Here is a 24,664-nt window from a genome sequence, read left to right as displayed (position 1 = left end):
CCCTGTAACAGCCAGGTGTGCTTGAATTACTTTAAAGAGACTGCTTGCTCCCTCCTCTCTCTTGCCTTCTTGCTCCCACTCTGTCCCCTCGTCCCTTCCCCCCACCCACCCCATCCGTGCTCTTGGCGGCCTCTACTTCCCTCCTCCTCCTCCTCCTCCTCCTCCTCCTCCTCCTCCTCCTCCTCCTCCTCCTCCTCCTCCTCCTTCTTCTTCTCTCTCTCTCTCTCTCTCTCTCTCTCTCTCTCTCTCTCTCTCTCTCTCTCTTCCCCCCCACTACACTCTCAACTCCCCTCTCTGAGTAAGCTCTATACTATACTGGCTGGCTGGTCCCTCAGGGGGAAGGGATGCCTCAGCATGGGCCTATAGAGGCACCCCATTCCCACATACCTGACTACAAATCCACCAAAACATATTCCTCCTCTCTTTATCTTTTTATAAACACACGACAGTTACATTTATTTTTATATTTTAATTAGTTAATTTATTTATTGCTGCTGCAACAAAAGGATTCTGAGGGGGAAACTCCCTGTCAGTGTGACCTCACTTGGGTTTGTCACAGGTGCAGAGTTGAGTCTGGCAAACAGATGCTGGAGTTTCTGGGTCCTTGCACCTCTTTCTAGTGAACTGTATAAAGACACATGAAAATCTTCAGGAATGGTGATTTATTAAGAGCAAGATAAAGAGGTGCCTGGAGATGTGCCAGGCTTCAACCTGCGGTCTGCCTCCAAAAGAGCAATAAAGGAATGAGAGCTGAGCCACACGCTGAAATAAACCCTAACCCTAACCCTAACCCTAACCCTAACCCTAACCCTAACCCTAACCCTAACCCTAATCCTAATGGGCTGAAGTAAATTTTCATGGTCTACTAACAAAGTACCCACTTCTCCCAAGCTCAGGGATTTTCTGGGCTTGCTCTTTTGGTTGAAAGAAGCTCAGGTAACTTAAGGGCTTCCAATCTTTCCTCCCAGGCTCTTTTTATCTTGGGATTTTTTGTTTTGTTTTATTTTTGTTGTTGTTTTGGGTTTTTTTTTGTTTTGTTTTGTTTTTTGTTGTTGTTTTGGGTTTTTTTTGTTTTGGTTTGGTTTTTGGTTTTTGGTTTTTTTTTGGGGGGGGGGGGGGTTTTTTCGAGACAGAGTTTCTCTTTGTAGTCCTGGCTCTCACTCTGTAGACCAGGCTGGCCTCGAACTCAGAAATTCACCTGCCTCTGCCTCCCAAGAGCTGGGATTAAAGGTGTGTGCCACCGTGCCCAGCCCCAGGTTCTCTTTCTTAAGTTGATCTCCAGACGCCAGTTTCCTATTTTCCTGCCTCAGAAATAAGCATGTATGTGTCCGAACTGAAACACACAATGGAGAGTGGGGAGGGCTTTCTGAGGACCAAAGGCAAAACCAAGACAAACAAACAAAGGATGCTCTCTGTAAGTTTGAGGATAGCCAGGGTGACATTGTGAGGTCCTGTCTCACAGTGGTTAGAAAGGATAACCCAATGCCTTGGTTCTCTTGCATTCCAAAAGAAATCAGGAAGCAGGGATACACAATGGGAGATGTCCTTGTTTGCGTTTATGAAAACCAGGAAGAGAAAGAACCTAGTTGCTCTCCCCACCACCTGTGGCAGTCTTATTCCTTACAGAAAAACCAGGAGACAAAAACCAGAAGCTATGTGGATTTCGCCGTGAGACCGTTTTTTTAACAGTCCACTGGATAGGAAGGGTTTGACTTGGTCTTAGGTTGTCCTCAATCTCAGAAGGCTGCCTCCTGCTAACTGGATTCTCAGAAAGGAGAGGCTGTTATATTTTATCAGATAACACCAATGCAAGGTGTGACGGCTAAGACCTGTGATCCCAGAACTCTGGAGGAAAGGGACAGAGGATCAGATGGGAAAGCCCATTCCTCACCATATAAGCCCAAGTATAACCTGGGCTACCATGGGACTGGTTCAACCAGTCTGCAACTGAAAATAGTTACCATGGTTACAGCATAAAGGTTCCAAGGCAAGAGAGAGTTTCAGCATTAGAGTTTCCTGTAGTTTATCACTGGCATCTGATCAATGACATGAATAAGGTGAGTGACAGACATCAAGCTCCAAACTTCTTGGTCTCTCTGAAACAACCTATCTGGGGAGCTGGAGAAACAGCCCTCTAGACAAGAGCACTTACCTAGAGAATACAATCACTGTAATCCAGTTCCAGGGGCTCTGATATCCTCTTTCAGCCTCTACAGGCACCTGCCCTCGCATGTACACACACACAGTCACACATAAGTAAATATAAAAGAAATCGTTAAAATAATAGATTAATATTGCTGCCTTCCGCAAGCAGTGTTGTTTCGGTCAGAGTTCAATCAGTAAAATAAACCAGTGTTTCAACATTTAGAATTTAACGAGAGTTTACTACACAGAGAATGTAAAGAGGAAACATACGAGGGCTGGAGAGATGGCTCAGCGGTTAAGAGCGCTGACTGCTCTTCCAGAGGTCCTGAGTTCAATTCCCAGCATGGCTCACAACCACCTGTAATGAGATCTGACACCCTCTTCTGGTGTATCTGAAGACAGCTACAGTGTACTCATATACATTAAATAAGTAAGTAAATAAATATTTAAATAAATAAATAAATAAATAAATAAATAGGGAATAGGTAAGAGTTTTACTACTTCTCATTTTATCTTCCTTTTTAGACTTTTATTTTATTTTACATATATAGTGAATTTTTGCCTGCATTGATGGATGGATAGAGGAGAGAGAGAGAGAGAGAGAGAGAGAGAGAGAGAGAGAGAGAATGTGCATGCCTGGTGCCCAAAGAGGTCTAAAGAGGGTATTAGCACCTTTGGAACTGAAGTTAGCTGAGGGTCACCATGTGGTTGCTGTGATGCAAACCAGGGTCCACTGCAAAAGCACCAGGTGATCTTAACACCTGAACCAAGTGACTCTCCTACTCCTTCCTAGTATGTCTTAAATTTTCTTGGACAGCTTTCTTGAAGCTGTTTGTTGTTGTTGTTGTTGTTGTTGTTGTTGTTGTTGTTGTTCGCTGCTTGTTTTGTTTTTACTGTCCGGGTGATAGACAAGCCCATTTGGATCAACTCCTAAGAGAGGGAACAGCATTACTTCTTTGTTCTTTATCAGAAAACCTCCAGCTAGATAGTAATCTTAGGATCTTTTGTAGAGTGCAATAAATAAATAAATAAATAAATAAATAAATAAATAAATAAAGCCAGCCTCCGCCCAGGGCCAGAGCTAACATTCAGCTTCTATTCCTTTGATCAATAATCAAAGTCCTGGGGTTTCAATTCTTGCTTTGACAAGTTGCTGATTATGAGGGAGGGGCCCCTCTTCAATGGCCTCGAACAAGCTAGTTTTATATTCATTTACTTTTATATCCAACCCATGAACTTTGAAGAGACAAAGACTCTGGGGAGATGGTTCGGTAGGTAAAGTACTTACTCAGCAAGTGTAAGGACTCAAGTTCAAATCCCAACCACTCACTTAAAAAGCTGGGCATGGCTATGTGTAGGAGTGCCGCTAACCAGAGCATTGAGGTGAGTGTCAGATGCCAAGAGCTCTGGCCAGCAAACCTAGCTACAGGAGACCCCATGTTAAGGCCATAAGGTGGAGAGTGATGAAGGACAACATCCCTGATTAATGAAAGTAGTCACTGTTGGATGCGAAGACTGAGCAATGTTGACAGGATGAACCTAACCATAACCATAACCATAACCATAACCATAACCATAACCATAACCATAAAAGACTGTAATGAAGGATAATCCACAGTGTGTTCGTTCGTAGTAAGGAGTTTGGTTTCTTCAAAAAATGCAGAAACCAAGCTGGGTGTGGTGGTGCAAGCTTTTAATCCCAGCACTCGGGAGGCAGAGGCAGTCAGATTTCTGAGTTCAAGGCCAGCCTGGTCTACAAAGTGAGTTCCAGGACAGTCAGGGCTACACAGAGAAACCCTGTCACAAAACAAACAAACAAAAAACCCTGCAGAATCCAGAAAGGAGAATAGGATTTTGTTTTAATCCCAGATGTGGGGCTGCTTCACAGCTGGTGACTATGATTTGCACTGGCAGGGGTCATGGTTTGCCTGCTAGAGATAATTTATGCACTTAAATGGAAATCTAGGGACATTTCAGAGGGTATATAAATTCTAGGGCCCCAAGAGGTGGCAGTAAGGGAGTTGCTGTTGGTTGTGGTTTGATACATAGCCATATGCAGAGAAGGAGGAGGAAAAGGAGGAGAAGGAGGAGAAAGAGGAAGAGGAGGAGAAGGAGGAGGAGAAAGAGGAGGAGGAGGAGAAGGAGGAGAAAGAGGAGGAGGAGAAAGAGGAAGAGGAGAAAAATTAGATATCCTGACACTAAAGATCAAACTTTCCCCAAGAAGGGAAAGTGCAAATCTAATCAGCAGGAAGTCTAACCATAATGCGGCTCCCCTTCCCCTCTGTCCTTTTATAATCTCCTATCTAGTGATAGAGGGTTGAAAGGATGGGAAAAAAAAGAAAAACCTACTAAGTAGCCAAAGTCTGGCTGTGTGTGTGTGTGTGTGTGTGTGTGTGTGTGTGTGTGTGTGTGTGTGTGTGTGTGTGTGTGTTTTCCTACTCTTCAATGTGTTCCACGGTGTATGTGATAGATTGGTTTCATAACTTAGGAAACATATTTTTTTCAAAAGACACTCTTCCAGTTTACTTTCTGGGGCTGTGATAAACACTATAATCAAAAGCAACTTGGGAAGAGAAAAGTTTATTTGCCTTATATTTCCAGGTCTTAATCCATTATCAAGGGAAGCCAGGGCAAGAACTTGAATACATCTGAGTCAGAGGTCGTGGTGGAACAGTGCTTACTGGCTTGCTCCCTTTGGCTTGTGTTCAGTCATCTTTCTTACAGACCCTAGGTCCACCTGCCTAGGACTGGTACTACCTACAGTGGGCTAGGCCCTTCTCCATCAGTTAGCAACCAAGAAAAAGCCCTAAGAATATGCCTAAAGCCAGTCTGATGAATGTAACTCTTAAATTGAGATTCCCTCTCTCCAGCTGTGTGAATTATAATTAATTTGGGCTTACAGTGTCAGAGGGTTAGAGTCCATGATGGTGGAGTAGAGGCACAGGAACAGCTGAGAGCCACATCTTGATCACATGCAGAAGGCAGAGTACACATACTGGGAATGGCATGAGCCTTCTGAAACCTCAAAGCCTGCCCGCAATGACACACCTACTCCCAGAAGCCATACCTCCTAAAGTGCCATTAAATGGGGACCTAGTGTTCAAGTTCCCTAAACTATGGGGAACATGAACCTTTCAAACCACCACAATGGTGTGGTGGTTTCAATGAGACTGATCCCCATATGTTTGAATACTTGGTTCCCAGTTGGTGGAACTGTTTGGGAAGGGTTAGAAGGTGTGGCTTTATTTGAGAAGGTGTGTCACTGGGAGGTAGGTTTTGAAGTCTCAAAGCTTTTCACCATTTGGAGTTTGCTTTCTCTGTTTCAGGCTTGTAGTTAAAGAGATGATAAATCAATGTTAATAATTGCCCACTTTTGACTTTTTGTAATATAGTGAAGAAAAAAAAAATCACCCTTAACTTTATCTGTTCTTGCTTTGGGCAGTGGTATGCTGCACAGGTTGGATTCCCCCTTATATTTCCCCTGCCTCATTCTCTTGAACGCAGGGATTACAGGTGTGTGTGTGTGTGTGTGTGTGTGTGTGTGTGTGTGTGCACGTGCATGCATACATGTGTGTGTGCCTACTTGTCTTTTTGTACACCACTTGCATACATATAACCCCATTGAGATCAGAAAATGGCACCTAGTCCCCTGGAACTGGAGTTACAGGCAATCGTGAGCCACTTATGTGGGTGCTAAGAATCAAACTTAGGTATCCTGCAAAAGTAGCAACAGTCTTAACTACTGATGCCATCTGTCCAGTCCTTCATCTTTGGTCTTTAACCTAAGTGTTTAATGCTATTTTTTTTCTCTAAATGTTGCTCATTTCATCTAGTGAATTTTGATATGTTGTATTTTCATTTGAGTTTATTTTTAAATAATTTCTAATTTTCCCCAAACCTTCTGTTTTTTCCTATTGTTTATGAAGAAGATTTTAAACGAATTGTTCTGTTATTACTTTCTGTATACCACTGTGGTCAGAGAGCATACTTTAAATGATTTCAATGTTTTAAAAGTGTAGTAAGTTTTGTTATGTGGTCCATTTGTGCTTGGCTTCTGCATTCTTGTAGAGAAAATGTATCTGCCAAATGAACTCCTCTATAAATGTCCCTCAGAGCCAGTTGATTGGTGGTGGTGGTGGTTAGCTCTCTATTTTTCAGTGTGTCTTCCTGTTTCATCAATTACTGATGGTAAAACTGGCATTCCCAGCAGTAAGTGAGGGCACTCTGTCTTTCATTTCCAGAAGTTTTTTCTCTAGTCATTCTGTGGTTATGTTATTACAGTTAACATCTCATTCTAATTGTTAGAGTCCCAACATTTTAGCTTGTTCTGTCCCTATGGCATCCATCAACACCTTCAGGGTGATGTTATATATCCTTGCCCCCAACCACCCGAGTTTTCTTGTCTTTCTACTCTGTCCAGACATCGTCTTTGTTCCATTTGGTAGTTTCTCTCTGCATCCTATGTGTTGTTGAGTTTCTGCTATAAATTCTCCTTTGACTCCTTGCTTAATTTTCAAGTCTCACATCCATGGATTTCCCAGTTTTGCCGCCCTATTCATTTCTAGGATCTCTTGCTGACAAGAGAAGAGGGAGTGTGTGATACCAACATTTTAAATTTATTGAGACAAGCTGTGTGCCCTGAGATGTAGCTGCATAGAAAGAGGGTATGTCAGATATACATTTGTCGGATGTAGATGGCTTACAGCCCCGACCAAGTCTTCTATGACAACTGAACTAAAATCTTGGTGTTCTACCTAGATTGTTTGCAGAAATATTTGAATTTGTCCCTCATGTATGTTAATGTCCATTTGGGGACCTGGGTAATAGTTACTTTCCATTTGCTGTGATAAAACACTATGACCAAGGAAACTTTTAGAAGAGTTTATTTTGACTTTTGATTTGTCTTAATTACTTTTCTATTGCTGCGAAGAGACACCATGATCAAGGCAAGCATTTAATTGGGGGTTCAACTACAGTTTTCATGGAGGGGGGGTTGGCCCCAGGAAGGCAGGCATGATGCTGGAGCAGTAGCCAAGAGCTAACATTCATTTGATCTACAGGCAGAGAGGCAGAGAGGCAGAGAGGGCATGAGACTGAGCCTGACTCACAGTGATAAACTTCTTCCTCCAACGAGGCCACACCTCCTCCAACAAAGCCACACACACCCCTTCCAACAAGGTTACACCACCTAATCCTTCTTAACAATCTGGGAAACAAATATTCAAAATGCTAGTTAATGGGGCCATTCCCATTCAAACCATCTTGGTTTGCTCCTTGGCCTCCATAGGCTTATAGCCCATCATAATGCAAAATACAATGTGTTCAACTTCAAAAATCCCCATAGTCCTTCACAGCCTCAATACTGTTTAACAAAGTCCGAAGTCCGAAGTCTCTTCTGAGACTTAAGGCAATCTTTGTAACTCCCTAAAACCAAAAAGCAAATTACATACATTGCCATTACAAAGGGGAGGAAAATGGATATAGTAAAAGAATTCTGGACCAAAGCGAGACTGAAACCCAATAGGGAAAACTGGAAAATTCTAAAGCTCTGTGACCAGTGTCTAGGGGCTTACTTAGATGGCTCTTTGGAACCACAGCACACTTCTCTCGCTCTTGATCTGGTTGGCTCCATTTCCTTGGCATCTTCAATATCTTGGTGCTTCCAACACAATACAGGTTTCACTTGCACAGCTTCATGCAAAGGCCATTTTGCAGATCAGATGCCAACTCAGCTACTGCTCCAGTGCCATTCTTGCCTGCCACCAAGATCCCCATTATGATGATCAATCCCCATTTCTCTTTTGACTCCCCCTTCTCATTCTCTTCCTCCACCGAGGGCCTCTTGGGGGTTCCCAGGCACATAAATGAAGACCATAGCTGAGGACCCTCCCATTTCTCCTCCAGGAGGAGTGAGTCTCCAGAACCAACTCTCCTCCCCCGGCGTCTTTACTTCTCCTCTGACCTGGGCCCCTAAGAACTTTCCCCCAACTCCTTCCTACCCGAGCACCCCATGCATCTGAATGCATTATGCTGGATACAGACACAACTCTCCAGTCTGACACACTGCAGCGTAGTGGAGGTCTCTGCCATTCTCCAGACCTCACACCCTTGCTTCCGTGCAGCAGGGGTTGGCTGAAAAATGTCACAGCTTCCATCGCCCAGTGACACTTAGGACTCATCCATCCTAAGATCACCTCAAACTTACATCTTTCTATCTATCTATCTATCTATCTATCTATCTATCTATCTATCTATCTATCTATCTATATCTACCTATCTATCTATCTACCTATCTATCTACCTACCTATCTATCTATCTATCTATCTATCTATCTATCTATCTATCTATCTATCTATCTACCTATCTATCTACCTATCTATCTATCTATCTATCTATCTATCTATCTACCTATCTATCTATCTATCTATCTATCTATCTATCTATCTATCTAATGTATGTCTATGCTCTATCTGCAAATACACCTGCAGGGCAAAAGAGGGCATCTGATCCCATTACAGATGGTGGTGAGCCACCATGTGCTTGCTGGGAATTGAACTCAGGACCTCTGAAAGAGCAGCAGATAGTGCTCTTATCCACTCAACCATCTCTCCAGCCCAGATTTAAACTTCTGATCCTCCTGCCTCATCCTCTATAGTGTGGGATTGCTGGTGTATGATACCGTGCCCAGTTAATGTAGTGTTGGTGTTCAAACCCAGGAGGATTTCCTACTTGCTATGTAAACATTCTATCAACCTTGCTATAGTCCCAGCCCAACTCCACTCCAGAATAATAATAATTATTATTATCTTTGGATTTTTGAGACAGGGTTCCTCTGTGTAGTCCTGGCTGTCCTGGAACTCACTCTGTAGACCAGGCTGGCCTTGAACTTAGAAATCCGCCTGCCTCTGCCTCCCAAGTGCTGGGATTAAAGGTGTGAGCCACCACTGCCTGGCAAGATTTATTTTCAATTGTGTGTGTGTGTGGTGTGTGTGCACATGTGCAGGTGTACATGATACATCTATGGAGGTCAGGGGATGACCTTGAGGGTTTGAATCTTTCATTGTCCTGGAACTTGGCCATGCAGACCCAGCTAGCTGGGCCACAAACTTCCAGGAATCCACCTGACTCCATTCTCCACTGCATGGCTTACTGTATGCTGCCCCACTCAACTATCAATGTGTCTTTCTAGGCCTGCACTCACGTCCTGAAGCAAGTGCTTTACCGACTTAGCTACTGCCTGGCTACTAATGTCACCTGTCAGAAGACAATGGGGATGCTGAGGCTGGCTGGGCTCAACCAAATATAATTGCAATGGCGGTATGTTTAAAGTCTCCCCTGTTCCCCCATCTCCTGTGCTCCATCTCAAAACTGTGCTTCTTCAAAGCCAGTTGAAACTGGTTTCCAAATTCACCGCTGTTACCAGTTTCATCCGCTCCAGTCCCTTTCCCTTTTAAATTCTGCCTAGTTTGATATAAATATCTTAATCTGAATAAATGTAATCAATATCCAAACACATCCACGCTGATCAGATTTGGAGCTTTATTGTGCAATGAAAAAACAAACCTAAAATTTGATTCCAGGCATATGTAATTTAGCTCTTGGGAGCAGGACATTATTCACAAAAGAGAAAAGATATTTATTTGAAGGACAGAATGTATTCAGAATTGTTTATTTCTACAAAACCCATTTCCCCTAAGCCTTAAATGTATGCTCCTGTGTTTAAGCAATGAAGTTATTTTTATAAAATCTAGTTAGGCAATTTAATGGGTATAGCATCGTTAGAATAAAAAATTGCACACGTGTGTTACTCTCAAATAGTATTATTTAAGTCTAACTTTCAGCTTCTAATGACAAATTGCCCTTCATAGATTGAAATACATAATGATAATTGAAGACATATACACGTAAAGAAAGTAAAAACTATTGCTATCATATATAAAAGGAGACTGTAAGGATACACGCGTGAAGGAAAGAGACATTTTTCTTTCGTCCTTGTTGTCTAGATAGGGTCTCATGTAGCCTTTAGCCTTGCAGTTCAGTTGGTAGAGCATGACCTTGAACCCCTGATCTTCTTACCTCCACCTCCCCAGCACTGGGATTGTAAGCTTAAGTGTCCCATTCCTGCGAACCCAGGTCTTCCTGCCTGCTAGACAAGCTCCCTACCAACTGAAGTGCAATCCCCAAAGCCCTGCTACCTTTTTTCTCTGGTTTCTTTGTTCTCACCATCTGCTGCTCTTCTCCTGCCTTACTGTTGCTCACTGGCTAGAAGCTATTATAGAATACCGAGAGGAGAAATGATCAAATATATGCTGACTCAGGGAGTGGGGGGTGGGGTGGGGTTTCGACTGGGAACCTTGAAGAAAGCTAGAGTTGGGGAATTGGAGGAGTTAGATGAGAATCTTGTCAGTCATCCCTGCTCTGATGTGGCAAAGAAGATCCACATCCCACCAGGGGATGTGGCCAGCAACTGAAAGCAAGGACCATAGGCTAAGAGGGTGGAGGAAATTAAACATCGTGCTAGAAAACTTACAGACTGTATAGCACCCTGGAATCTCTGACTTGGGGCATTCTCGTCAACCAAATGTATCCACACACTACACAATATTTTGACCCTAACAAACTGCATATTTGATGGTGGTCCCATAAGCCAGTAATGGAGATGAAAATTTTCTGTTGCCTAGAGACGTTGTTGGTTGCTACTCCTGTAGCAAATTTTATGCATGTTCTTGGTGGCAGTGTTAAATACAAACGTAGCACACCACGAGTCCTAAAGTTGAACGCAGTGACTAAGCACAGCTCACGACCCTTGACAGCAATAACAAGCGACACTGTGTTGTTGGTTTATATGTTTATCAGACACTATGGCTGAAGGTAGTTTGATTGCTTCTGTCCCCACCAAGGACCCTGGTGTGGCAAGTTTGAAAAGCACTGTGTGCCTTAAGCAGGTGCAGCCATCTAGGATGTCCTTGGATAATTTGGAGACACCACTTTGAAAGGAGACCATGATCATCCTAGGATTGCTCTGCAGAGAGATGTGACTACTTGTTCTTGCCGTGATCCGCCACCCTTGCCTTTGGCCACTTCACTGAGGCAGCTTAACCCGACCTCACACCAATAAAATTACAAGCTAAATACACCTCACTTGTTTCACACATGTCTGTGTCAGCTGTCTTATTAAAGGGATGGAAAGAGAGTTTACTCGGCTGTGTTTCCAACTGTTGTTTTACTATGTACTTCGTGAACTATACTATGAAAGCCTGCCATGTTTTGCCAGCCAAAGCTTCATGCAGCGTGTGTCTACTACATGTCTTTAGGGCATCTAGAGGCCACCTGGAGTTTTGCCCCTACAACATCAGGGTTCATCCATGTAGGGTATACTATAATGTTCACATATCCAGAAAATCAACCAATGACACATTTCTCAAAATTGTATTCCTATCATGACTAAATTTTAAAGAGAAATATTCCAAACTTTTCTGTCTTGAAGAATCAGGTGATTTTTTTTAAGTAGGTCAGGTCTATTCACATGAGAGGAACAAGAAGAGTGGGAGACAATTTGACTGCCCATTATCAGAAGTCCCTTTCTTACCATGTCTGGGTCATTATTTTCTGATCCCCTTTGTCATGCGAAGAGTAATATTACAAGGAGCTATGGTAGAAACATGGTCTGTCTCTGCATACCTATGACTACCAATCCTGGCATTGTGATGCTGCAATGAATAAATGTAATCCGAGTTTACTGAGGGGGCCTACGAGCTTATTTATCATGGCTGACCAGTCTGACTTGGGAGGATATGGAGGAGGGGCTTCTTATGGGATGATAAACTCACATATGTATCGCTTGCTACTGCGACAGGCTTCGTCGCTCCATTTCCCCTGAGCTGACTGGGAGAACAGGACACAGTTTTCCCGCTTGCCACCACTTGGCTGGGCACGGTCCCAGTTGAGGAAGGAGACAGCGAATCCGTGGACATCGAGGAACTTGCCTTCTGTGACCATGTCATTTATGCCTAGCCAAAAGTCATTGACACCTGGCAGACTCCTCTTACCATAGTCTCGAAGGGCATTGATTTCGTCGGAATTCCTGGGGACAACCAGGGTCCCTCCCTTGGAAATGCAGTCTTCGTTGGCTTCGTGGTAATGCTTGAGGCCTTCTGAAGCAAGGTAGCACTTCTTATGAACTTTGGTGCCTCGGAGACAGACTGTGAAGATGGGAAAGTTGGTGATGTCATTCGGTGCCTTTTGTGTGTGATATGCCTAATACGGGACCTGGCAAGCATTGGTAAACATTTGTGTAATGATTAGTGGGTTGACAGTGAAGAGTTACCATTGATGGTTTTGTTGGTGCCAGACACAACAATAACTACACGGAACTCCAGCAACCCCAAGACATGGTGGTGCTATCCCGATTTATCAGGTTTTTGAGGCTTAGAGAATTTGTCACTCACAACTTGAAATGCCCCCCAAAGGGATTAGGAGACATATAATGAACTCACAGCCACATATGACTCAAAATGTAATCTTAAACCCTGGGCTGCTTCCATCTAATTTGTAGCCTAGTTTATGTAAGGAACTACATGGTGGGTTTCCTTTGGACTTTTAGAATGAAATAAAATTACATAATAATTTAAGGAGCAAACACAAGCCACCTGTGGTGGCACACGCTCCTAGGATTGGAGCACTTGAGAGGCGGAGACAGAATGCTTGCCGTGACTCTGAGGTAAGCCTGGTCTACTTAGCAGTTCCAGGCCAGGGAGCCCCACATGGACAGATTATATCTCAAAAACAATAACCAAAACCAAACAAACAAAACTAATAAGAAGGGAGGGAGGGAGGGAGGGAGGGAGGGAGGGAGGGAGGGAGGGAGGAAGGAAGGAAGGAAGGAAGGAAGGAAGGAAGGAAGAAAAAAGAAACAAAGAAAGACAAAAACTCAGGGAGAGAGTGGGTTTTCCCCTACTTTGTTTAGTTTGCTTGCTTTTCGACAAAGAATCTCTCCCTGTCCCCCTCCAAACTTTGTGTGTGTGTATGTGTGCTTGTGTGTGTGTGTATCTGTGTGTCTGTATCTGTATATGTGTGTCTGTCTGTGTATCTGTGTGTGTGTATCTGTGTATGTGTGTGTATGTGTGTGTGTATCTCTGTGTGTGTCTGTGTCTGTGTGTCTGTGTGTCTGTGTGTGTATCTGTGTGTGTGTGTATCTGTGTATGTGTGTGTGTATCTGTGTGTGTGTCTGTGTGTCTATGTGTGTGTATCTGTGTGTGTGTATCTGTGTGTGACTGTGTGTGTGTGTATCTGTGTGTGTGTATGTGTGTCTGTGTGTGTGTGTGTGTGTATCTGTGTGTGACTGTGTGTGTGTGTATCTGTGTGTGTATGTGTGTGTGTATGTGTGCGTGTGTGTGCGTGTGTGTGTGTGCGTGTGTGTGTGTGTGTGTGTGTGTGTGTGTGTGTGTGTGTGTGTGTGTGTGTGTGTGTGTGTGTATCTCTGTGTGTGTGTGTGTGTGTGTGTGTGTGTGTGTGTGTATCTCTGTGTGTGTGTGTGTGTGTGTGTGTGTGTGTGTGTGTACAGGAGCCACGGTGCATCTGTCAGAGGACAAGTATGATTCCGTCCTCTCCTTTCATTATGTGAATGAAGCGCAGGAATCAAACTCAGGTTGTCAGAGTAAGCGCCTTCCTCTGCCTGCTGAGATTTGAGTTTTATGCTTTCACAGCAGGTCCTTTGTTAACGGAGCTATCTATTCCTCCAGTCCCTAAAACATCCTCTTACGGGCTCAGGATTCCCCTCAGTTAGTAAACCCTCCACTTATTAGAACTTGCGAAGCCCTGGGTTAAGTCCTCAGCACCACAGACACAAGACCCTGTGGCCTCAGCACTCTGGAGTTGGAGGCAGGAGGATGGGGAAATGAACATCATCTTCCACCACGTCGTGAACTCTGGGTCAGTCTTGGAAATAAGAGAGCCTGTCTCAAAATACTGAACACAGGAGCTAGAGAGATGGCTCTTTGGTTAAGAGCACTTGTTGCTCTCCAGATTCCCAGGACCCACATGGTGGCTCACAACTGCTTGTAACTCCAGTTCTAGAGATCCGATGCCCTCTTCTGACCTCCATGGGTACTGGCATGCACATGGTGCAGAGAAAAAATTATATGCATATGTATATATGTATGTATATAAACATATATATATACATATGTATGTATGTATATAATATGTATGTATATGTGTGTACTGTGTGTATGCATATGTATAGTACGTATGTATATGTATATATACATATATATGCATGTGAGCAAAACACCAGTACACATAAAATAATTTAACAATTTTTAAATTAAAATAAATAACATGTACCCTTAAGCTCCCCCCCCCCCAAGACAAGGTTCCTCTGTGTACCTCTGGCTGTTCTGGAACTCCCAGGCTGGCCTCAAACTCAGAGAATTGCCTACCTCCAAGTGCTGGGATTCAAGGTGTGAGCCATCCCCCACCGCTCCCATCAGCTGCCAAAGTTTTTATTTTGTTTCATTTTGTTTTGTTTTGTTTTTCTACAAGCAGACACACCCCAGAACTCAGCAAGCAGTCTGGATGCGTTCAATCCTGGGCAATACCTCGTTCTCTTCCACTACCCTCCAGACCAGGCGCTGGTGAAGGGGACCTCTCACCTGTCTGCAGAGCTTGCATCTCCTTCAAGGCGTTGACTTCCCGCCACAGCTTTTCAACTTGAGATTTCAGGTCGTCATCCTTTGCTAGGGGACATTGGTGGGGTGGGGTAGGATATGGGATGGAAAACATGCGATTAGAATGAAATGGAAATGTTAAAAAGAAAAGAAAAACAGCTTTGTAAGGCAGAATCCAAAGCTACGGTTCCGAGGAAGCTGCCCCAAATGCGCCTGTGCCCTGAGACCAATTCCGGAAGCAAACCTGCATGAAAAGGTCCCCTGGGTCTTTAAGGATGGCTGCCACAGACTTTCAACTCTCCTTACCAAGATCAGCTGTGTGTTCTGAGAACACTTGTCCACCCTGGACTATTGGCATCCATACTGCTGATCTTCCCCGAGCCTTGTTCACTTTCCTTCAGAGCACCACCCGTATTTTACTTAATTCGTTTGGTTTTCTTATCCACAATTCTGCTACACTTGAGGTGCTCCGTTTGGGGCTTATATTTTGTGGGATATAAAATGGTTGATGTTATTTGTTAGTGGAGGATGAAGGCGAGTAAGATGGGCTTAGGGCCTTGGTGGGTGAGTGCCACACTTACTGGGCCTCACCTCCCTCACCCTGGGTCCCATACTGACAAGGTCTAGTGGAGGGGCAGTGGCTCTTGGCTTGGGCGAGTTTATAAAGGACCACTGAGAACTTACCTATAGGGGCATCACCACCATCTATTTCTCCTTATCCCTTGTTCTCCACCCACCTCATTTTCTTCCTTCTTTTCCCTTCTTTATACATTCTTCTCCCCTCTCCCTTTTTGGCGGTATTCAAGACTAACCCAGACTCTTGTATCTTATGCATGCCAGGCGAGGGCTCTGCCAGCTTTCTAGATCCCTAGTTCCAGTTATTTATTCTTGAATGTTCTTAGATGGAACCAAAGACTCTTTGACTCGCCTCAGCTGTACACAAGTGAGCAGCTGTGGCTAAATCTAGATTCCAGAAGAATGGGGACTGTCTTAGTGACCACTAGGAACGGTGACAAACCATACCAAATATTACAATAAATATATTAAAAGACACCATACAAGCTGGGTCATGCTGTCCCTGAGGCAGAGTCTAGAAGCTCACAGAAGAGCATGCAGAGAAACAGACATAAGCTGAGTCCACCCACTGAAGGTCTCCAGTGGGTAAAGTGCAGAGCTCAAACGTGGGTGTCTCTGGCTTCTAGCCTGTTCTCCCTATCCCTCTGATCTGCTTCTGTAGAGCAGCTGCCTCCGCCCCCTTCTTCCCCAGCACGTGGACTTAGAGATGACACGTAAAAACAGTTATGAACCATCCTCAGCTGTCTCATTGTGGGGCTGGCAGATAGAGATTCTGTTTTGTGGGCTAGGAAGGTAGCTCAGCTAGTAAAATGCTTTACCACACAACACAAGAGAACCCAAGTCTAGCAAACAAAGCTAGGCAAGGTAGCATGCTTATAATCCCATCTTGGGAAGCAGACATAGGCAGATCCCCGAGATTCTATTTTAAAAAAAAAAAGGAGGGGGGTGGAGGTAGATGACACCTGAGAAATGATACTTGAGGTTGTCCTCTGGCTTCCACATGCATATGCACACTTGTAAACACATACCAACTCATATATGTACAGGCACACACACACACACAAGAAAATCAGTTTTGTGACCCTGTGATTTCTCAGGACAATATAAAATCCACTATCTTAATCCTCTATCCCCTTACACCTGTGTTTCACAAACCAGATAGTTCCACATTTGGGCCAGGAAACTGCCTTCTAAGGTACATAGTACCCCCTACCCCAATCTCTATTTCCCTTTATATTGTACATTAGTTGCTAAACGCACGACACCTCAGCTCAGGAATACAATTGCCCAAAGATTTTAACCTGTGAGACTGTGCCAACTGGAATAAACCAAGAGGGTATTGAAGATGCAAACCCATCAGCTATGGGGACGGGCAGGTTTGCAAAGCCCACTGAGGGCTTGCTTCCAACAGCCAAGCTGTCAGCTAGAAGCATTCCAATCCCTTTCCTTCCAGGTCAGCTTCCAGCTCCTTTGTATTTAAATAAGTAGCTGTAAACATTATCATTAGCACAAAGACACACGTGTTACAATTAGGCTCCTGGGAGATCATCATGGCAGTCATCTTCTGGGTGACTTGGTGGCTTCCATTCCCTTCCAATCACCATGGCGCAGGAGGATGAACAGAAAGAATGCCCCAAGGAGCCAGCTCACTTTAAAAGGTGTATTTTACTCATTAGTGTAACTCGTAACTTGTCAAGACCCATGAAGTAAGTACTTAGGGAACACTTGTCCTTGGTGCTTAACTGCTGTCGCCATTTTGAGTCTCTTAAAAGGTCTCCTTTTCTTTTAAGATTGCGGCTACACAGTATCAGATTCCCGGTAGAAAAAAAAAACCCGCAACAAACATCTCAGGTGGAACCATGATCAGGTGTTGGGTTGAGTGAGAAAGGCATAGATTGGTGCTGTCATTTGAAGAGACAATTAGAGAATCTGATTAATGGCATGTCACTTCTAGAAGGTATACCGCACCCAGTATCTTAGTGCCAGGATGGGCATATGTGCAAAATGGGACTTCATGTGTTACACCGTGTCAGAGAGAGACATACCAGAGGCTACAGAAAAGTTGCTGGGGGGGAACCAGTGAAGTCAGAGCCTCCCCAAACAATAAAGTGACGTCTCTAGCTGTTAGAACGAATGAAACACTCCTATGTTTACAGCTATCCACGATTGAGCACGTGAAGTACGTTTATTTACCTGTCAAATATTTCCAGTGTCTGAGATGTGTTTATTTACTGTTATTAACAATAGATAATTCTGGGTAAAGATTGGGGGCATGGCTTTTACTTTTTTGTTGTTGTTGTCGGTTTTGCAATTTTTGAGACAAGGTCTTCATGAAGTCCAGGCCACCCTTAAGTCTGTTGAGGCTATCCTTGAACTCAAGTTCCTCTGCTTCCACCTCCCAAGTGCTGGGATTATAAGGATGCATGGCCACTCCTGCCTTGCCTTTCGCATTTGGTTCTATAAGCCTTGGTCTTATTTTAAGGTACTCAAAATATTTAAAAAAAAAAAAAAGTGACTTGGTGAGAAGAGAAGTAACCAGCAAATCTAAACTGATAGCTTCGCTTCTTGTAGACCTGACTTTTATTAGATCTGAAAGCAAAGGCTGGTTATTACATTGTGTGTGTGTGGGGGGGGGGGGGGGAGCAGTGTGTGATGGCTAAAATATGTTTGCAACTGATTAAAATATCATACCTGTTGAAGGGGGCTCCTGGAAGAGGAGAGAGATAGAGCAAGAAAGAGCTACCCACATACATTCCTATCCCCTCCTCATGGTTCCTACTTCAGTGAAGGAGAGGCACAAAACCAAGTCACACCACCCCCTGTTTCTCTCTCCTTTCTTCTCCTGTCCTCACTTGCCATGATATACTTCACCTCTCTATGAGAAATATCTGAAGCTTTTATTTAAAAAGCTTGCCGGGAGAGGCGATACTTTATAAAGAATAACATCTCTGCTTAAGAAACCTTCCATCGGACCAGGCTTTCATAAACGCCCCTGGAAAATGGCCCTTGAGAATCAGTAAAGAAAAAAAAAATATAAGCTATAAGTGGATCTGTCAGCCACTTGTGACAGGTGAATGTAGACTTTACTGTGTGTGTGTGTGTGTGTGTGTGTGTGTGTGTGTGTGTGTGTGTGTGTGTGCTCGAGATAAGAACTCATGTAACCCATACTGCCCTGACCCTTCCTAGCCAAGGATGAAATTGAAACCCTCATCCTCTTGTCTCCGTGTTCCAAGGGAGCCGGCCACCCCTCCTTACTGCTTGGTGTTGCTTTGAAGAAAGCAACTGTGGTAAGGAAGCCATGCCATGAGATTTATGTTGTAACATCCTGTTAGGAAAATGCCTCAGAGGTGGAAATAACGCATCGCTGGGTCCCAGTGCTTTGCTCTTCTGCTTTGCTTTTAACCTAAAGCAGGCGGAGTCCTGTTGTCTTTGCTCTTTCAAACTTTGAAGTTGGTTTTTGTTTTTGTTGTTTTTGGGTTTGTTTTTTTTTTGTTTTGTTTTTTTTTTGTTTGTTTGTTTTTTTTTTTTTTTTTTTTTTGACTCTTAGCCTAGTTTAAGCCCCCTCCGATCGAGCTGTGCTCCATGAGTGGATTCTGTGTCAAAGTATCTTTAAGTTCTGTCTGGCTGTGTGTTGACGGGTTCTTAAGCTAAAGAGACAGACAGTGCCTTATGATATGCAAAATCAGATACGGGGTTTCAACAGCTTTCTCATGACTGACAGAGATGGTGAAATAAAGCAACAGGCTAGACAGGGTCAAAAGGAAGTTGCAGCTGCCCTGCTATCTCATTTAATGAGATTATAGTGTGGGCAGATTACAAATATACTTGAATAGGTTTAATACCCAGGAGATCACAGGGCACCACTAATCAATGTATTGCTTTCTTATCAGCCATAAAGGCAGATGTTCACGGGTCCATGCCAGCTCTAGCTCAGAAATGTTCACATTATCAAAACTCAATGGGCAACAGACATACGTGGAGACTTTTTTAATTATAAGAGATTATTTTCAATTAAAAAACTAACTAGTACATGTTTTCTTTAAATAGCAAACTCTCCTGAGGCTCCAAAGGTCACTGGATCCCTTGCAAAGCCATACACCCACCCACTATGATAGGATGGTCCCCTGGTGCAGTTTGGATGTGAGCCTTGTCCCAACACCTTCCCCACCCTGAGGAAACCTAGGGTTTTTCTGGGCAGCAAAGTCCCATTACCTTTCACGCGGCGTTTGCTGTGTTTCCTGGCTTTCATTCGAGATGGGTAGCCGTCGGTCTGGTCCAGGAGTAAGCTGACCACCAGGATACAAAGGACAAGTCCGTTCTTTGCCATGGCTCTGGGACAGGCCAGGCTGGCCACTTGGTCTGCAACTCTGGGGCAGCTAGGGAGCAGGGAGGCTGTGAAGCCACATCTTGCTCTGGGCTGCTGGGGGCTGGCTTTATATAAAGGAGCTGCAGGGTTGGCTGGAAGCCTGCTGACGGAAGGCCGGAATGTTCCTCCAGCCATGGCATAAGGAGGCCCCCTGTTCTTACACCTCACGCTGGGCTCCAGATTCGTTTATTTTTATTCTGTTTGCATTTTCCTAGTGATTTACCTTCTCAGAGTGTGTCTGAGTTAAAGAAAGATTTGCCTTTTTAAAAACTTTTTACTATATTTAATATATATATATTATATATCAACATCTGGGAAGCTTAAACTCTCTGTAAAGATCCAGTATATAAGCCTTTGTTTTAAAGCGCTGAAGTATATTCAAGATCTGGAAAGAAGATCCAACTCACTTTTAAGAGTTTAAACAAAAAGTGGCCAAATTGTTTGAGGATGTGGCTTGGTGGCACAGTGCTTGCCTGGCAGATGGGAAGACACTGGCTTCAACTTGCAGCGCCATAAAATAAAGCTGACACCATGACGCCCCAACCAAAGAGAGAAGCTTAAATCCCATCAGGGTAGTTTCTGCATATGCATTGTGTGTGCTTGTACGTGTGTGTCTGTGCGTGTGTGTGTGTGTGTGTGTGTGTGTGTGTGTGTGTGTGTGTAATATGTATGTCAGAAACACATGTGGAGGCCAGAGGGAAATTTTCAGGAGTCACCTGTCTCCTTCCACCTTGTCCACAGTATAAGTCCCAGGGATGAGACTCAGTTCTTCAGTCTTGCTGACAAGCACTTTAAACTCCTTCCTGGTCTATTTATCTTTATTTTTAAGACTAAAGCCAGGAAGTGATAACCTGTCTTTTATCCCAGTACTCACCAGGAAGTGGCAGAGAAATCCCTGAGTTCGAGGCCAGACCAGTCTACAGAGTGAGTCCCAGGACAGCCAAGCTACACAGAGAAACCTTGTCTTGAAATAAAATTGAAAATTTTGTTTTAGTTTAGTTTTAAGGCTGTGCCATATAATCCAGATTGGCCTCAAACTTGCTAGACAGCTAAAATTGACCTTGATATCGTGATCCTTCTGGCTCTGCTCCCCAAGTGCTGGATTCGAGATATTTGCTACAATTTCCAATGCCACTGCACATTTAAGTCAAGTCTGACCACTCACGTGTCTACACACCCCCATGACTGCGTTGTTCTGGTTCAGTTCAGGCATCAGACTTACAGCAACGATAGGAGCAGATAACCCATTATGAAATATAAATTTGCCTTCTGTTAAAGTTTGGTCAGTGCATCAGTAATGATATTTCTAAACTGTACCGTGCTGGGATAATCTTCTTACGCACTGTGTAAAGGTTGTCTTTGTATTAATTATTAAAATGTTGATTTCTGTACCAGCAGAGAGCCGAATCCTGAATCCTGTCTCCACTTTGGTATTATCTTTAGGAAGCATCATCTCTTTCAGTGTTCCATAAACATTATTCTCCAACACCTTCCAAACAGCTGATGGCCTGTAGCAGGGCAGGAGAGGAAAGGCAGGCCATCTGGGCAGAAATAGGAACTCTGAAAAGAATCGGGAGCAGGGCAGGGGAGCCTGGGGGTGGGGAGGATTGGGGGAGGCGGGAATTTGCCAACCAGTCACAGAGGAAGTCGAATGTATAGGGACTGATTAAGAGGTAACAGGCCACATGGCAAAAAATAGATCCGTACAAACTGATTATCAAGTTACTGGGGCTAGTTGGGAACAAGCCTAAGTTATAGTGTCTAAGCTTTCATAAATAAATAATAAGACTCTGGGTCATTATTAGGAAGCTGGTGGGTCAGAGACAATCCGACAATTGTACCTGGTGGCTCGGGTCTATAATCTCAGCTATTTGGGAGGCTGATGAAGGAGGATCACAAGTTTTAGGCATGGCTGGGCTGTAGAGTGAGTTCAAAGCCACTCTGGATAGTTTAGTGAGACTCTGTCCCAAAATAAAAAAGTAAATATAAGGGCTGGGGGTTGGAGAGATGCCTCCGTGGGTAAAGTGTTTGCTACCTCAAAGTGAGGGCTTTGAGTGCCCTCACTTTGTGCCCAGAACCCTTGTAAAAACAGACTGGGTATTAGGCATCTGTACCCCAGTGCTCCTGTAGTGAGCCGGAGGTGAGACAGAGAATGCCTGGGAGGGAGAGGGCGAGGTAGCCCAGAGTACTCAGCTCTGAAGAGCAAGAGTCATCGGCTCAAAGGTGGTAAGAACTGAAGCTACCCGGAAAGTTATCCTTTTAACCTATCCCATATGCCCACGCTCACACACGAAAACAAACTCATAAGCCAGAGACACAAAACAGAACAAACACTGGGCGATAGCTCAGTGGTAAAGCACTTGCTGACTGCCTGCAGGGTGAAAGGTTCAATCCCCAACACCACACACACATGCACAACGCTACTTCTAGAAGCAGCTTAGACTAAAAGGAAAAATAGCCTTTGCCTCTTTAAGAATTTAACACAAAGTATTCATCATGGTGATCTCTCAAATCCCTAGCAGCAAAGACTTCTTCCTGAAGCTTCTCCAGACACACGAACACACACTGTCAAGGGAATTATATAAGAAGTAGAGGAATGCATTGAGGGGCTGCAAAGAATGCTCTGCAGTTAAGAGCAAACACTGCTTTTGCAGAGGACCCCGTTCAGCTCTCAGAGCCCACATCTGGTGGCTCAGAGTGCCATAACTCCAACTCCAGGGGACTTGTACACATGTGCACACACCTCCACAGGTAGCTGTACATGTGCACAAACATACAAATATAAGTGTGTAAATGATATAGTAAAACACATATATAAATATAAATAAAAATTTGAAAGTAAATAGAGAAAGATAATGAAAGGTTATAACTGTTCTTAGCTGAATGATCAGTTACAAGATTAAGTATCTTATGTAGGGGCGGGGCAGGGGCAGGATGGAATTGATGATGTGGGAAAAATGCTTCCTATACAAGCATGAAGACCAGAGTTTAGATACCCAAGACCCTGGTAAAGGCAAGTGAGCTGGGTAGACCACCTGTAACCCTAACACAGGAGAGGTAGCAATAGGAAATCCTTAAAATAAACTGTATGACCAGACTGGTTAAAATGGCAAGGTGTGGTTCAACTAGAGACCTGCCTCCCTCTATAACTCAAACAGTGATTGGAGAAGATACCCATCGGCCTTTACACATGTGTTTATATGTTTGGGTACCCACACATATGTCCACCACATACACACACATACACATGCAAAAGTAAAGTACCGAGAATAGACAGGCGTGTCAAAAACAACAGGCATGGAATCTCAGAGCCAGAGGTAGATTCTAGATGCTCCCCTTGGTTAGCAAATGGAGGTCTGTGTTCTTCATCTACAATACCTAAAGCCTTGTCAAGCAAGAAAGAGTCCTCCTCCTGCATGTTAGTGAGGAAAATCAATCTGACTCTTCGTCGTTTTCACCCAGCAACAGCTACTTTGTAAGACCATGTCAGTGCTCGGGTAGGACTACATGGATTGAAAAACCTGGCAGCTTAGCATGGTTAAGTGTGCAGTAAACTACAAATTTGGCACCCACAACGTTGACTCTTTGTGCCAACGGGAACTTCCTGTATCGCATCTGAAGGCACTGGGGGACTGCAGGCTGAGCTTCTCATTCTACTGTGAGCCATTTATCAGCTGTGTAACGTTGGGCAAATCTCCTTTGTGAGGCTTATCGACGGGGTGATGAATGTCTGATTTTACAGGCTGGAGGAAGGATTGAAAGAGGTAACAACTGTAAAGCCCTTAGCATAGTATGTAGTATGGAAGTGTCCCACTGACAGCCAGTAGGCACAACTTACAGAATGGAATACTGAAGACCCACCCCTACCTTTAAGCACAGTGTGTGTGAATTAATGGAATTACGGAACGGAATGCCAGCTTTCTGTTTTCAGAGCTTGGGATCAACCCTGGAACCTCATTGGCTAGGCAATGCTCTACCACCTTCACAACTTCATATATTGTTGTTGTCTTAAGTTTTTATTTTTGTATTATGTTTGTGGGTGTTTTGCTTGCATGTATGTCTGCGCACCATTTTCATGTCTGGCACCCACAGATGACAGGAAACGGCATTGGATTCCCCGGAACTGGAGTTATACAGATGTTGGTGAGCCATCATGTGGGTGCTGGGAACCAAATCTGGGTATTCTATAAGAGCACCCAGTGCTCTCAACCAGGAATCCATCTCTCCCAGCCCACACACATTACTCTTTTTGACATGGGGTTTTACTATGTAGCTCAGGGTGGCCCGACACTGTGTAACCAAGGATGGTCCCCGATGTGTACAAGGCATGGATTCCCTCTGTTGCTCATGATTGAAAATGAATCTAGAATGCTAAGTGGTCTGTCTTGTCCATCACCGCCAAGGCTCCCAAGGGCTGAGATGACACCATAGTCTCATTGTCACTGACTTCAGAAGGCTTGGGCTGTGAGAAAGAGCTCCTTCAATTGGATGGGGGAAAGATCAATGCATAAAGCAAATATTGATTTCACAATGGATCAGAATGCTCCTTGCCATCCTTTCAAATCATTTCCTCAGAGGGAGAAAAATTCAAGTTGCCAAACAAGGAAGAAAAGCCAGGTATTTGTCTTATATCATTGGGCTTCGCTGCCCTCACATGACCTTTGCAAGCTGAGGTATTTTTTTTTCTTCCTAAATAAATGTTTAGTGTTTTAAGGCTCTTTGTTCGTTTCCAGGAAAGCTTCCAACACTTTTTATACCTGATTTTGTTTTTTTGTTTTTTCTGAGTCTTATCCAAAATTCTATGCTTTCTTCTTTTCAGATCAGTAGGCTTTATTTATCTTAGAATTTTTGAAGGTTTTTTTTTTTAAGTTTTAAAAATGACTGTTTTATGTGCATGAGTGGTTTGCT

At 43.8% G+C, this 24,664-nt stretch overlaps 1 protein-coding gene and 1 long non-coding RNA gene across 2 annotated transcripts; one reads left to right on the top strand and one right to left on the bottom strand.

The window, feature by feature from the left end:
• The first annotated feature begins 1,993 nt into the window (after positions 1-1,993).
• Positions 1,994-14,874, top strand: Gm30330. Its single transcript, XR_388053.2, has 3 exons — positions 1,994-2,057; positions 9,336-9,463; positions 14,693-14,874. It is a non-coding gene; the product is annotated as a predicted gene, 30330 (long non-coding RNA).
• On the bottom strand, positions 9,670-19,769 carry Clec3a (C-type lectin domain family 3, member a). Its single transcript, NM_001007223.3, has 3 exons — positions 19,603-19,769; positions 14,800-14,883; positions 9,670-12,348 (listed from the first exon to the last, which is right to left on the bottom strand). The coding sequence occupies exons 1-3, from the start codon at positions 19,715-19,717 to the stop codon at positions 11,957-11,959; spliced, it is 591 nt and encodes a 196-aa protein (NP_001007224.1). The 5' UTR covers positions 19,718-19,769; the 3' UTR covers positions 9,670-11,956.
• Between the last annotated feature and the right edge of the window lie 4,895 nt (positions 19,770-24,664).

This window comes from Mus musculus, chromosome 8, assembly GCF_000001635.26.
Source record: "Mus musculus strain C57BL/6J chromosome 8, GRCm38.p6 C57BL/6J".
Lineage (NCBI taxonomy): Eukaryota > Metazoa > Chordata > Mammalia > Rodentia > Muridae > Mus > Mus musculus.
This window is presented reverse-complemented; position numbering and strand designations above follow the sequence as displayed.

What these genes read in the sequence shown, in the direction of transcription:
- Clec3a (NM_001007223.3), bottom strand. Translation starts at nt 19,717, where the DNA reads ATGGCAAAGAACGGACTTGTCCTTTGTATCCTGGTGGTCAGCTTACTC. An exon ending in CAGCAAACGCCGCGTGAAAG is followed by an intron (nt 14,884 to 19,602) that starts GTAATGGGACTT and finishes AATGTCCCCTAG; the next exon opens with CAAAGGATGACGACCTGAAA. An exon ending in GATGCAAGCTCTGCAGACAG is followed by an intron (nt 12,349 to 14,799) that starts GTGAGAGGTCCC and finishes CCATCTTCACAG; the next exon opens with TCTGTCTCCGAGGCACCAAA.